At 41.2% G+C, this 15,584-nt stretch overlaps 1 protein-coding gene across 5 annotated transcripts in view; it reads right to left on the bottom strand.

Annotated features, from left to right (window-relative positions):
* Positions 1 to 236: 236 nt before the first annotated feature.
* Positions 237 to 15,584, bottom strand: part of ANO1 (anoctamin 1) — a 139,863-nt gene continuing 124,515 nt past the window's right edge. For all 5 annotated transcript variants that reach the window (XM_080982961.1, XM_080982960.1, XM_080982962.1 and 2 more), the window contains 5 exons: positions 14,732 to 14,884; positions 14,097 to 14,149; positions 10,236 to 10,420; positions 7,958 to 8,063; positions 237 to 6,218 (listed from right to left, as the gene is read on the bottom strand). In XM_080982961.1, the coding sequence (XP_080839087.1) occupies positions 5,958 to 6,218; positions 7,958 to 8,063; positions 10,236 to 10,420; positions 14,097 to 14,149; positions 14,732 to 14,884 (758 nt within the window). In that variant the 3' untranslated portion in view covers positions 237 to 5,957. The remainder of the gene's footprint in view (positions 6,219 to 7,957; positions 8,064 to 10,235; positions 10,421 to 14,096; positions 14,150 to 14,731; positions 14,885 to 15,584) is intronic.

Here is a 15,584-nt window from a genome sequence, read left to right on the forward strand (position 1 = left end):
ACAACCCTTTGTTTTTGGTTTTTCCCTATTAGATGACTATAGAGTACTGTGAAATGGCATTTGCCTGAAGGAGCCAATGAAGGAATATTAACTATACAAAGAAATATTCAACAGAAAACTAAAGCAGCTTTATATGCATTTACTTTTCTTTTCTTTTTAAAAAAGGAAGCATTATATAATTTTCTAGGTCATAATACAATATTATATACAAACCCCATTGAAAAATAGTAAAGAACTATAAAACAAGTAAAAGCATTTATTATTATTTAATGATCTCAAAATAATGAATGTTTATAAGTATATAGTCTTAATATTTACAGGAATGTATTAGGACAACATTTTAAGATAACTCTTTACAATTTCTTTATTTCCCATCGCTTGTATTCAGCATATAATTCTAAACTGGGCAATCCATCTACAGTACTTATAAAATTACAAGCTGATAGAGCGTGAAATGGAATATACATTTTCTATGGGTGTGTACATTCATCCTGGTTTCTAGTTAAACTAATAGCTCAGGATACATTTTACATGAATGTAGGCTACCTAGAGAGAAAAACAGTAAGATGGAAGTCACAAAGGGATTGATTTTTTGCTCATGAGACGAAGAGGCTGGCACCTCCTGCATTCTGTTCCTGCTGCCTTGTTTCCCTCATATTCATCCCAATCCAACAAGCATAATCTGCACATGCAAATGGGCTTCTGGAATCATGTCCATGCCATGAGCTCAGTGTGACTAACTCCCATGTAAGTGTGCAAAGGGCCGCAGCCTCCTTCATGTAGATTGCTCTTTTGAATATTGTCCCATCAATGCAGAAGGAAATATCCATCTGGCACCTGCACTCTGTGTGAACTTTGAACAGGTGGTCAATGCTAACAGCTCAAAGGTTGCATACAGATGCACCTGCAAACAGAATCGGGTACAGGTTGCTCTCCTCCGAGGCAAGTTCTGCTGCTTTGATTTTGCTCTTCAAAGAACACACACACAGCCTCCAGATCTAACGCTGAACACATTTTCATTCATATTTATCTGCTCACGCATCTGCTTGGCAGCGTAATTATTTATATCTCCTGTATATCTAAAAGGGCCACATCTTTTTAAGGCTTTAAAAACTGCTCCAAGAAATCATTGGAGTTGGCTTCATGATCGACACAGGGGTGTTAGCCAATCAGAGCTGTGCAAATCCAGCTTCTACTGAAAAAAAACCCCAGAAGAGTTTGATCCAGGGGGAAAGATTGTGCATTTGCCAAAAAAACACTGAATGTGCTATCCTGGCTGGCTCATCACTGATATTTTGTGCATCGGTTTGCATACTAAAAATACTGACCATTGGTTGGGAAGGGGTTTGATGGAACTGATTTTCAAACATTCCCTCTGTCCAGTAGATCATGAATGGGTAAACCTTGCCACCCCCAGGTTTTGCTGAACTATCATTATCAATATCCCTGGCCATGGGCCATGCTTGCTGGGGCTGATGGGAGTTTTATTCCAGCAACACCTGGAGGGCCAAAGGTTACCCACTCCTGGAGTAGATGATGAACATTTAAAAGCTGAAAGAGCTGGCTACTGGTTTGGTGGAATGCTACTATGTGTAGGTAGGGATCTCTGGATTTGGGATGGTATCCAATGCTAGATAGATCCAATGGAATAAAACCCACAGATTTCAGTGCATCTACTCTAGATGTGGCTAATATCACTCTGTGCATCTGGCCAGTCCTAGCATAACCTGGGGTGTGTAGTCTAGGTCGTGCCTTAACTACATTTTCAAATGTAATAATTGACGTTTACAGGCCAAGAACAGAGCAGTTCTGGCTATCACACAAAAGACTTTCTAGCCCAATAGATAACATTTTCACCTCGATGCTAGATGTTGTGGACAACTGGTAATATGCAATGAAAATGTAGTACCCAAATGGCATCTGGCGAAACACTCCCATCAGTTTCAAGGGACAGATGGGAATGTCAACTTGCATTCAGGTTATACATGCAATGTCCATGAACGGGTAACACCTCTGCATCTCATGTGCATCCTCCCTGCATATTTACATCAAAGCCCATACCTATAGGTTGGCAGCAGGATCCATAGCCAATAAACATGCACAGACGCTTTCCCATGTTGTAAAAAGCTCTTACCACTGCCAAAGGCCATTGTTGGATCAGGGTAAAAGTGAGAGAAAATTTCTATTGTCGTCTGTGAATCCTGTATCAATAAAGGTAGACAAGGCTGACTACAATGGTAACAGACTTTTAAGCAAGTTTTTTTAGATATAAAAAGGTGACATTCCTGCAATTCAATCTATAAGAAGCAATTATAAACAAAAACAAGCCCTTTGTTAAAAACAATCTTTGGTTAGATTGGTATTTTAAACATGTTGGACAACATTTTGTTAACTTCCACGTAAAGAGTGTTTCGGACAAATTATACTTAAGAATGAGTTTGCTGCATACTTTGTATAAAAACTAATAAGTACTACAAAACTATGTGATGATTTTGCTTTTATTTTCTATTATTCTGCAACAATGCTCTTTTAATTGAAATATAACACTCTTGGACATTTGGTTTTGCAACAAACCATACAGTAAGTTAATTTGCAATATAACGCCAGGCTTTGGCAGTTGTGGATGAAATTGATTTTTGTTCTCTATTAAAACTAAATTTCATCCTCAACTTACACAGCATAGGATTTTTTTTGGTATATATGATATGATGCACTGCAGTTCATAACTAGGAAGACTGTTATCTGAACATTTCATATTGTATGTAACATGAAGCAAACGTTCTATATTTTGCTTTGTTGGTTTTGCTCAAGATATGCGTAGAAGGTGTAGATTAAGAGGGAGCTGGTGCCCTGCCAAGAACACACATAATAAATAAATTTAAAGACTTTTCATGTATATGGGGCAAAATTAAGAGGGGAGGGGGTCTGCTCAGGGTGCTTGCCCTTTTGATTCTACTTTCATCTTTGTGTCCACCTGCATCACTGGGGCTATCTATCAAGGATGCCATATTTTTGGAACAATCGTATCCTAAGCACTAGGCCTGACACTAGATATAACTGTGGAGCGGATGGACCTGGCAGGTATGTTCTAGCTCTCGGACTTGTTATCCAGAGCTTCCTCTTGGGTTACTTTCCCTGGAGACTGACATTGGAAGGAATGTTGTCATGTGCCTTGGCTGCCCAAACCCTGTCACCAGTGCCATTTGTTGCCAAACGTTTGCAAATTGTAGGGAGGGTATGTGATGGTTGCTTAGCAGCCACTAAACAGATTCTCCCATTTCTTTCTTTCTCCATCCCAGGAGATGGAGATATGTTGCCAAAAAGACCCAAATGAGGCTGTTGGGCCCTCAGCCTGTAGGAAGTAGCAAGTGTTACTTGTTGGGGATCAGCAACAGGTTTTTTGTTTTTAAAAAACCCTTTACATTTTGCAGATGGCATACAAAAAGTACACTTGCTACTCATCACATTTTCCACAACATAATGCACCTGAAGATTTTTTGTACTCTGGAAAGAGCCGTATAAATGCTAACCGTTACTATCAAGTCTGAAGGACGTCCATGTGATCTGCTTCCAGTTGCTGTTATTTTAAAGAGGCATGCACTAAATTTTACACATACATGCCCTTCAGATGTGATGAGAGGCATGCATATCTTGTACTTGGCTGTCCGTATCCCAGTACAAACTGTAAAGTGACAATTGCAATCGAGAGCTAGCTAGGTGTTCGTAGAAGGATTTGTTCGACTTTGAAGTGTCCAGAACAGTTTGTGCATGGTAGACTTGCAAAGGCAACCCGGGCTTATTTCTTTCTGCATGGCACTCGATAGGGTCATAGGGAAAACTGAACACAAAAAGGGGATTTGGCAGGAGATGCAACATGGAAGTATTTATATGCTGATGCTAGAAGCCTCCGACACAAGATGAGGGAACTGGAGAGCCTGATGTTAAAAAAATAAATAGCAGGCACATCAGAAATATTCTGGAATGGGCAGAACAGGTGGAACATCATCATAATATAAACTTTATAGTAAGCTCAGGGAAGAGTGTATTTGGGGCTGTGTTGCTCTGAATGTCGAAAGTGGACATAGAGTCCCAAAAGCTAGAAAAATTAAAAGGACTATTTTCATCCACAGAATCATTGTAGGTGGAAATATCTGGTCCAAAACACAGCTTAGAACTCGAGTTCTATTATCCCCACTTCACCAAAACTCCAAAGGTAATATTAAGTTGCAGTCCTATATGTACTTACCTGGGAAAATTTACTTCCCAGGTAACATGCATAGGATTGCACTGTTGATCTTAAACTTTATTTCAAAAAAAAAATCCTCAAGGATTCTCAGGAATAACTCCATACCAGAGTCTATACTAGATTTGCAGAGGGACACCCTTGGCCCAGCACATGCTCTGATGGGCTCTTCTTCCCTCAACTCAGCCTGCTATGCACTCTTCCTCATGCATTTCACGTACTGATCCTCCCTTTCTGCCATTCATTCCCACTCCTTCCACACTCCCTCTCCCTGTCTCTTTGGAGCCGACAGGAATTACAAGCTGTCACACAAAGAAACAATTGTGTTTCTTAATATCTATTCTGAGCATGCTGCTTGTTAATTTCATTGAGGGACCCTGAATATTATGAGGGAGAAATCTCTCTCTCCCCTTGTGCCAGTCATAATTGTATAAGATATCCCAATTTAGTAAAAAAAAACAAAGCCTCAAATGTTCATAGAGAAGATGCTCCAACCCTTTGATAAGAGCGAGAGAACTGAAAGCAGCAGAGAAGCTGGAAAGTGGCAGAGAACAATATTTGGATACCTTTGTCAGGTACTGGGCAGCTGAGTCATCGTAACTGCTGAACTGAAGGATGCTTTGAGTTACGATACTCTGGTCAGTGAAATGATAGGGGGCTGTGGTATCTGGAAGTATGAGATGTAATCAAAGATGGGAATGTCCAGCTACACTGAGCAGGATGACTTGTGAACGTAATTGCTTGGGGAATAAGTTGGTTTAACATATTCCTTCAGCAGCTAGGTTCCTAGGTTTGTGGAGGGCAGTGCAATTTGCTAGCAGCTGTGTGTGTGCTCTTTAATTCAGGGCACTTTTGAAAAAAGGCCCCTCAGTGCTTGGGGAAATTGTGCTGTTGCTAATATTCTTTCTTGTCCTCTGGACCCCCTCTGGAATGTGCACTTAGACACTCTGGATTACTAAACATAAATGCCCTTTTCACAAATCCTTCATCTTTCACATCGGAAGGAATGAAAGATATTCAAACAAACTGCTCTCAGTAGTGCTGGGCTGATGGCCCCACCATTTTGTTCACTGGCGTGAGTGAAGTGATGAATTGGATTCTACCCAAGGCGTGAGCCCCAGATGAGAAACAAAATCTTCTTGCCACTGCTTTTGCTTAAGAGAAAATATTGCATGTTCAGCATAGAGCCCAGGAAACACAACAGGATTTCTGCTTGCAAAAAGGCCAGCAGATTGAAGCGCAGTTTTTCTTCCTCTGTCTTGCAAGGAAGAACTCCACAGGATGCTCTTTATTTGCTTTGCAAACTGTAAAGCTCCCATACAGCTTATCAGGAATGGGGAGCCTCTAGTTATTCAAAACCCTCAGCCATTTTTCAATAAATAAGCTAAAGTAAAATTCCCAAGAGAATAGCCTACCTGTTCTATTTTCTTAAAATATAAAAACAGTGATAGTTATAAGCTAACCATGAAATATAGATATATGTAAAAAAGAATATCCCTGCATTGCTTTTTGTGCAAATAAAACCCCCAAAAGATCCTTGTCAGAAACAGAATATGGTCCTCCATTTTTGTAAGAACGTAATTTCTTACATAGATATAAGCAAAATGGTTGCATATGCTTAAACATGCACCAGGCTGTTAAAGAATCAAGTCCTATCCTTTAAATAATGGCTTGCTTATGAGTGGAATGCCCCGGAATAAAACCACTTCCTCTTCTACACTTCAACATGGCATGAATGAATGGAAGACGCACTCCCTCTATGGCTCATTGATGATCTGGGGCTATGGTTGTTACAGTTTTCACCTTTCCTTTTCTCCTTGCCCCCCCAGTTTTCTAGCAGCTGCAGCTTTCCCTGTTCTTCTTTCATAAAGACTTCCACCATCAGAACTTTCTCCTTATGAATTTGCTGACTGATGTCCTTGGGAATGTCTGGGATAATCCAGTCCACAAAGTCACTCATAAACATGACCAAGTTCTGAAAAATAAGAATTTCAGAGCCAATGTTAGCAGACAAAACTAAGCACTTTGAAGTCCCAATTATTACAACGGAGAGCTCAGTATTTGCAAAAATTTGTCCCACGGAAGTCTGCAGAACATAAACATTGCTTAACTTTGAGTAGATTGCGTCATAAATCATGTTCCTAAATAAGCCTGCTTGGAAGCAACCTTGATTGAAATCAATGGGAATTACTTCTACAATTAGGACTGATATGCTAGACACATATTTTTTATTTTTTTTTATTTAGAAACCAGAGTTATGTAAAATTAGCATGCAGTTTACAACTCTCTGGCATACATGGCCACAGATATTTAAGGCCCACTCCCAAACAAAATCAGCCTGTCATGAATAAAATTTCCCAGTGTCTGCCTGCATGCAGCTCTCCTTTTCTAAATGTCACTTTTTATACATGAAGATTAAGAAAGAAAAAGTAAAAAAGTCTGTTTTGTGACACATTAAGGACACACACAGTTTTCCTCCCTGGCTTCTCTGGTCACATGGCCAACATCTGCCTGATCTAATACATCTGTAGCAGAAAACACATGTAACACTCTTCGTATGTTACAACACATGTACCTTTTCTTTCTCAGAAATGAATTTCCTGGTGGGAAGTGGTAATACGTAGGCCCTCAACTCATAGAGAGTCAAATTCAACAATTATTGGTTCAGAGAATTTATTTATTTACTCTGTTTTTATCCCGTCTCCTATCCCACCAAAAGGAGCCCAGGGCAGCCACCCAATACCCACAAATAAAACAACATAATTCAAACACTACTAAAGTCAAAACTATCAAAGCACATTTCAAACAATACATAATTCTAGCTGCTAAATGTATCACCCCTTCAAGTACAAAATGCCTGGCCAACAAAAATGTTTTAAAATGATGGCAATGCATGTGACAATCATCTTTCATCGGGGGGGGGGTGGATTTGATAGTAGGGGTGCTGCCAAAGAGCAAGGTCATGCTGTGGGCTACCGCCCCCCCCCCCAATCTATCTCCATTGGTGGCACTACAAGCAAGGCCTCAACCATTGATCTTAAGACCTTGCCTGGTTAGTATTGGAGGAAGTGGTCTTTTACATACTTAGACTCTGAGCTATTAAGGGCTTTGTGATTACCAACACATTGGATTGGAACTGGTGGCTTTACAAGAAGCCAAGGCAATGCTAGGACAGGTGACACATGACCCAATCTGGCAGTCACAGACTTCTTTACCATCTTCAGTGAAAGTCCCATGTGGAGCACTTGACCTAGTACAAACAGGTCACCAGAGCATGGGTTACTGGCACCAGGCTATCCTGGTTCAAGAACAGTTGTTGCTGGCACAACAGTCAAAATTGGGCATAAGCTGCCCCAGATGTCATCTAGCTCTACAGTGACTCCTTGTATCAATGAGTACTCATGGAGTAATAACAGGGTTTCATACTCCCCATTTCTCTCCTGATAAACATGACTAAGGCTATTTTGGTGGCAAAACCAGACTGGAGCCAAAGTAAAATGGGTCCAGATAATATTGTTATCGATATGTGGGTGCTAAATGCTTGGGTTTAATAAATGTTAGGATTTAATTAGAACTGGGATGTGAAAATGGCATGTCAGACCCTTATGTCTAAGATATGTGGATTCGGTTATATTATATTAACGAAGTCTTCTCTTTTCCAAGCTCTGTCTGTTCATACAGCACCACCTTAAATAATTTTGGAATATACTTTACCTGAAACACTATTACAAACGCTAGTCTTGCTGCTAGCACAGCCCAGAAATCCTTTGCAATATCATATTTAGTTTCAGACCATGGGGGATCTCGGTAATCTTTGTATCTGAAAAGCAGAACTGAAGAGTCAATATATTCAAGATGGGGATCTCGACTGAATATACACAGTATGGCTCTTGCAAAAAGCATGAAACCTTGCCAAAGTTTTGTTGCTTTGTTGTACCCTTATCATATCCACCTGTTGGTGTTGCTTAATATTTCAGTTGTAGCCTTCTTAGAGATGCTGAGAGAAAGCGTGTGCATGTAAGTTTTGATACGTATGTGTGTGTGTGAGAGAGAGTGAGAGTGAGCACAGGCATTTCTTGAACAGAAAGGGCTTATTCCATGCAAGCCTCAAAATGCATGTTATTATCACCAGTTATCTATGTAAGAGTCCGGGTTGATTTGTGAGAAAACCATTCACAATCGGTTTCTAAAACTAAAAGTAGGCTGACGCCTATTAAGTGATGTTATCATGTTGGTAACAGACCTAACTTTGCCATTAGCTCCTCCCCTGCATATTCCATCTACTGTAAGTGCAAATTAGGGTAGGGGAAAAGGATGCAGGTTGGTGGGGAGGTGAAGAAATGAGATGGAGCCCTTATCACCCGAAGTCCTATGAGACTTGCAATAAGAAAGTAGGCAGAGACCCTTTTGGACCCATTCCTGCCTTCTTCAGCCACCAGTTGGGGAAGGCATAGAGTGCTGCCTCATTGGATGGACTGAAGCAAAATATGTAATAAAACAAATAAACCGCCTCCCATTTTAAAATAGGAAGAGCTGACTCCAAATGGAAATCTTATCCAGGAAAAGATGTGCTGTGGGGCAGAAGGGTTAACACAACTTTTTAAAATGATTGGGTTGGAGGCCAGGGAGAAGCTTACTAGGAATTTTAACACAGTATATTGACCGGGAGTTGTGCAGTATATTGGAAGGTGTTCTCAGCCCTATGTCATGAGCACGGAGGTACAATGAAGCCTTGAGGCACAGGAGTGCAGATTTTGGCACTCTAGATTGTCTGGACTCCAACTCCCACCATCCTTAGCTAGCACAGCCAATGGTCTGGGATGGTGGGAGTCCAGCAGCATCTCAAGGAGCATAGGCTCCCCACCCCTGTCCTAGGAGATGAGTGACACCAGAGATAGCAGGGTGTGTGGGGTGGAAGATATATTTTGGTGAAGGGAAGGAAGGGGTGCTAGCTTTGTTGGCCTTAGTGGCTTGCACGTAATCCTGGAGAGATTATGTGGGATGCTTACGGCAGGAGATTACATTTGGGTTTGGGACCCAATGAAAAGGAGCGCTGTGGCTTAGAAGTTCAGATTGGCACAGGGAATGGGCGAAGCTTATGTGGTCATGAGTTTGTTCTAGCACAGGTGGAGCTGACCATTATATTTTCAACAATGCATGTTACTGGGATAACTAACGAGACACAACAGCCTAGTCTCTGGTTTAGATCTTCAGATTCCAGTCTTTGGACCAGAGACAAAAAGCATATCCAACAGTAATAGGATTATGGATATATGTTCTGAGGTTGATGGCAAGCTAACAAGCTTTCTGGGCGTTCTTTGATTACAGGACTAGATGCTGCGGTAGTAAGTAGAGCCTCAAGTAGCTGAGCTGTACTGTGTATTTGAAAGGTTGAGCAATAGAACAGTCATAAAGACAAAGGGGAGTAAGCAGCAGCCATAGCTTTTCATGTAAAGGCTGTGGGAAAGTGGGTCCTCACACAGGCCTCTGGGTTTGGTGGGTGTTAGACAAATGGAGGAGTCCTGTGGATAATGACTAGTTCTGGTATGTGTCGCCTAACAGGCTGGGGTTGTTAGTGTGGATACTACTAACTAGAAATGCTTCCTAGTGAAGGGGGGTAGTTTTAGACGGCTTTGTTATTCTTCCTTGGGTGGCAGTGCAATGGGAGGAAATGACATCACATTGAGACCTCAGGTGCACTCTTCTGGGCCATAGTGTTGGGGAGAGCTGGAGAAGCTCTGAAGTCGACAGTTTTCAAGCTTTGAGAAAGGTGTCAAGGAAAGGAAATGGTATGGCTCAGACCATGACAACTGAGACGAGATCGTGAATATAGAAGGAAGATTCGTATGCAGATGGAAGGTGGTAGCCACAAATCCATGTTCAAATACATACAACCTAAATACATGGAAACTTAAATATGAGTCCTTCTGAGATGCATGAATGGGTAAACATCCCAGGGAAAAATCTCTTTTAAGGAAATAACAGTATGTACCTGCATATTTGGACTGGGTAGCCAAGCTCCATAGCGTCATTTGGAGCTGTTCCATCTTGAAAATCGCTGACATTAAAATAGGATAGCGTATGGTTCACGAAGCCATGCATGGTGCCACTTTCACTGTACATATACAGGTACACGAGGCGTGGAATGAAGTCAGATGTGAATGAGATCACAAATGCCTAAGCCATAAGAGTAAACAATGAGCGCAATATTCAGGCAATGCTTGACTGATTTCATAACCAAACTCAACTGTCTCCTCCCCCAGTTGGGCTTATGAGCAGATGGATTGCTATAAATCAGGCTGGTTTCAGGCCATAATCCGCAGATTAATGATTTTCTTCACTCCATAGAAGTTTTGATATTCGAACTCTAGAACTGCAGCAAATTGAGAATGAGCAATTGAGGTTGGCTGAGGACATAACATCATGTGGACAATAAAAAACAGGTCCTTCATTGTTTTCTAATTTCAATATGGTTCTGCTTTCAGTATAAGTGCAACATTTGCAGTGTTCTGCTCTCTCTGGTTCTATATCCACATATTATTATTATTATTATTATTATTATTATTATTATTATTATTTACTAAGGCATTAAGGGGAGTGTATGTTTAAGAATCCCCTCTTGCTTTCCTTGTTGTGTGCAGTGAGCCATTTGAACCACTTTGCACTGATGTGGTCTGAAAGTAATAGCAGTTTGGGTCAGCCTAGGCACATGCTCCAAATCAAGGGCACCCAAATTTATTATAATCTTGTCAAACAATAATGAATGTCCATACCGTAAAGGGGATGACACACAGTAGTTGTTTAAAAAGACCGGAAAACATTCCATCCAGGAAGACTCAAACGTTCAAAAATGTACCAACATTTTTGGTCCTTTATAATATTAATAAATCTTATATAATTAGATTTGCTGGTGTGAGCACAAGAGGGACCACCAGAAAATTGGGGGGGGGGGAGCATTTGGGGAACATATAGTCATTTGCTCAAGGCCCAAACGATCCCTTTCCAAAGGATTCTTATAAAGCAGGAGTGGGGAACTTGTGGTCCTCCAGATGTTCTTGAACGTCTGGAGGACTAAAGCCACAGCCAGCATAGCCAATGGACGGGGACAATAAGAGTTGTAGCCAAGCAACACCTAGAGGGCCACAGGTTCCCCATTTTTGTCGCAAGGGAATATTGCTGTTTTCTCCTAGCTTTCTCCACCAGTGGCTTCCGAATCCAATGTACCGATTCCACACTCAGACCCATCTGGAAGCTTAATAACTGACACATATCACTTTAAGGAAAAGGACAAAGAACGTCGTGCATAACAAGCTTGGAAGCAAAAAGTCAAGAATGAATGTGGACACACAGAGGTGAGCATCAACCAGCACAGCTTCTGCCTGAGCACAACTGGGAGACAGTGCAAGAGTGGCAGAAGCAGGGAGACTTTCTCGCCTATTTCTATTCCACAGTTTCACATATTTTTCCATCACTGGATGAGCATCTTACACATATAGCTACAGGGATGGGCCACATCTGAAGGGGAAAAGGGAAGGAGGTAAAGATGCAAATATGGCCGTGAGTCCTTGAAGGACCAGAGAGACAGAGGAAGCAGGCACCCAGAGAGAAAAAGGTGGGCAAAGCCAGCTGGAAATAGAAGTTGAGCATGGCACTTGCTTTAGCCTCAGCTCATCTTTATGGCTGCCTTCCCAAATATATTCCTATTTGGTGGACATCCCGCTAGTATGTTATTAAATCACTGTTTGGTGATCTCTTAAGTTTTTTTTACATTGCTGTGTTTTCCTCTACTCCAACTACAACAAATGCCAGCTCAATTATGTGAGCTTCGAAAGACTCTTGGGATGCCCTTTAAAGCGTGGCAAAGAACTGAAGACAAACCAACTCTATAAATAAACGATCACTGTGTTACACAAAAACATCCATTTTAACAGGGTTATTATTAACATCAAGATACAACGGACTGGGCCACTGGGCCATATAGCTTTTTCTAAACATGATATGCCTAATGACTGTGACTAGTTATGTTGAGATGTTTTAAAAGAAGTAAGACACATAATACAGAACATACAACCTAGGTCAGTTATGTTTTCAACAACTCTCCCCCCTGCCCCTTTTAACAGCTATTCCAGGAATCGGCAAAATTTTTTAGCCGCAGGCAGGTCCACTGTCCCTCAGACCTTGTGGCAGGCCTGAGAAGCAGCACCGGGGGGGGGGGGGGGAGCTGGAAGAAGAGGCAAGGGGGGCCAGTAGTCCTCCTCCCCACCCCCAACCACTGCGCTTACCTTCCCTGGGGCTGCCGCCGCCGCCACCGCAGCTTCTTCTCATGGGTAGGCAGAGCAAGCTCGTCTGCTCCACTCTCTGGCCCATAGGAGCAGCAGGGCGGCGGCAGCGGTGGAGGGAAGATGAGCGGTGCGAAAGGACTGGCTCTGGAGAGGGGCTGCTTAAAATGGTGCTCAGCCAGTTCAGCCCAGCCCCCTTCCTCCTTTAGGCAGGGCGGGGGGAAGCCAGGAGGAGGGGGGAGGGAGGAGGCGCTGCCGCGGTGTGTGTGAGGGTGTGTGTGAGGAAATGGAATGGCGTAGAAAAAAAATTGGTGCAGGCCGAATGAACAGAATCCTCATGCTGATCCACGGACAGTCCACAGGCCAGATCCTGAAGGCAATTACGCCTGATCCGGCCTGTGGACCTTAGTTTGCTGATCCCTGAGCTATTGCCTTTAAGAAGCAGGTGTTAAACATGAGATGAAAAGAGTCACTGTTGGGCAACTGGTTGTTGCAGGTATCTGGAATGAGAGCTGCACTCACCTGGTAGGATAGGAATGGAAAGAAGTTTTGTCAGATTTGGTACAGGGTCTAAGAAGTTTGTGAGGGGAGGCAGTCTCAGGAAGCAGGCAGTCTTTTGGGTCACACCGCCTACCTCAGTGGTTGCTTATATGCTTCTGTAAGGCCTACTCACATTTGCAATGTACAACTGTACATTTGTAAAAAGTGCATATAGAATACTGCAACAAGACAAGCTGCAATATGTCTTTTGCAAAGGAAACTGAAACTCTGCCCTGTGCCTGGGAAAGGGGAGTATGAGACAATATGCAGAACAATAAATGTCTGCTTTCTTCCATGAAAGCTGAAATAGGGTAGGGCGAGTCAGAGGAACAAAAAAATGACATTTGTCATTGTTGAAGAGGTTGCTATAAGAATTATGAAAAAGCAGGAAAAGTGTCCTCAGAGAGGAAAATGAGATATATTATTATTATTATTATTTTTAAACAGAGAAGACACATGTGCTCTAAATTCCAGTGACTTGGAAGCCTCCAGATAGCACCCAACAGTCAAGAAGTATAAAAATTGGGCTGACATGTGCTAAAGAGCAGCTCACACTTTCTCTCTCAGCTTCCCACCTGCTCTATAGAACTTGCTTCACATGAAAAACTATCTGCCTAAGTGGGAAGACTAAACAACAGCAGTGTCAGGAAAATCGTTACCATACTTTACTGACAAATAGTCCTTTGTTAATAAAAGTTTCGAAAGTTATAAAAGCGACTTATATTATTTGAGCTTCAAAAGCAAGCTTGTGAAATTGAGAATAAAAGTTTCTTTATTTTTGTTCCATGAAAGCTGAAATAGGGTAGGGCGAGTTAAATAAATAAATCAGAGCAAGATATTAGACTCACAACAAAACTTTGACAGTGATTTGCCCATGGCTGCCCAGTGAGCTTAATCGCTGAGTGGGAATTTGAACTGAGGTTTCACTCCAGATTCCACATCACACTAGATGTCTATAATGTTAACATTTCCAAGTAACTGAAAGGAAATTAAGAATCGGCGTGATCAATCACTATTTGCAAAGAATTACTTACATTTATGATCACAGCAAGTTTTCCTACACCTCTGAGGATATTATACCATATTCCTGGAGGGAAAAGACAAGCAGAAGGTTAAAAGACTTTAAAATGGCTACCCATAAGAATGGATAACTATAAATAACATCACTGTATAAGTTCAAGGTGCTGGTTTTTATCTCCATAGCCTAAACAGCTTGGGGCTCAAGTACTCTAAATACTATCTTCTTCCATATGTATTGTCTCATACACTCTGCTCCATATGTGAAATCCTGCTTCAATCCCCTAACTGTTGTTCTTATTGCTATTTAGTTTAGTGATGGAGTTGTCCATTTGTTTACACTTTGTCCATTTGTGTGTTTGTGCGTGTGTGTGTATATAGATAGATAATTTTCCGCATATAGATATATTTCTATTATTTTATTTATTTGATCCCTGATCTGGGATTGAAACGTTGACTAAAGTATCATCTTCACCACCAGTGTCATCATCTCATCACCTTATGCAGTTAGTAGACCTGAATTTCCCTAGTAGAACAAAGGAGGATTGAAATTTAAAACACAAAACTAAAATAAGAGTCGTGCCTCAACCATCACATATGACAAAGTGACATAAATATTGACTAGTTACTGTGCTGTTAGTGAACTGCTTACCTATATCTTTTGCTCTTACTGCAACTGGCCTTCTAAGCTCAGTAACAAACTTCTTTGCATCCAGACGTATTTCAATGATGTTGTTCAGGAGTGCAAACAAGGGAGCCAGTGGGAAAGATGCAACAAACAGGGTTACAAACCCAAACTGGATGACTGAAAATTAAAAAGAAAACACACTGTAGTTTGCATATTATGCTGTTCTAGATGGAATGTAATTTTGGAAACAGCTCCCCACAAACAGCCAGTGCTAACTACTGAAACCACAATATTCTCAGATCATATGCATATGAATGTAGGTAGGTGCTGACCCTGTAATGTTCACCTACAGTAGGTTGCCTGCTGGTTTATGTTTTCTAGAACTTCATGAGATAGCAACTTTCTTTGTAGGGGGATATAATACCTTTTATTTCAGCGAAAAACAGGATCACATATTGTATAAAAATGGACTTCAAAGTTAAAATGGCTGGTAGTTTTTAGAAAACTACATGAAAACTACAAATGCTCTCGGCTAATTAGTGTAGATTGGAATGGAAATAGGTCTGCTTAATTATGGACTGAGAATGATTTTCCAATCCAGGGATTTACTTTTTAAAAATCTCACATGGTGTCTATTTGCAGTGGCCTCTATCAGTCCCTTTGGTCATGGTCAAATGCTGGACCAACACCATCCAAATAACATGTTTGTTGACATATTTATGAGTTATATACAGTTAATTGAATTGGTGATCTCTTGAAAGTTTATTGAAGGCATTTTTATTGTCAGGTAATTGTTCACATTTTTGCCTTTTGGTGTTAATTGTATTTGTTTCTGCTTGATGTTGTCAGCCACTTTGGGATAACTTTTGGAGAGAGC

The sequence above is a fragment of the Podarcis pityusensis genome (assembly GCF_964106645.2).
Source record: "Podarcis pityusensis genome assembly, chromosome: 1".
Classification (NCBI taxonomy): domain Eukaryota; kingdom Metazoa; phylum Chordata; class Lepidosauria; order Squamata; family Lacertidae; genus Podarcis; species Podarcis pityusensis.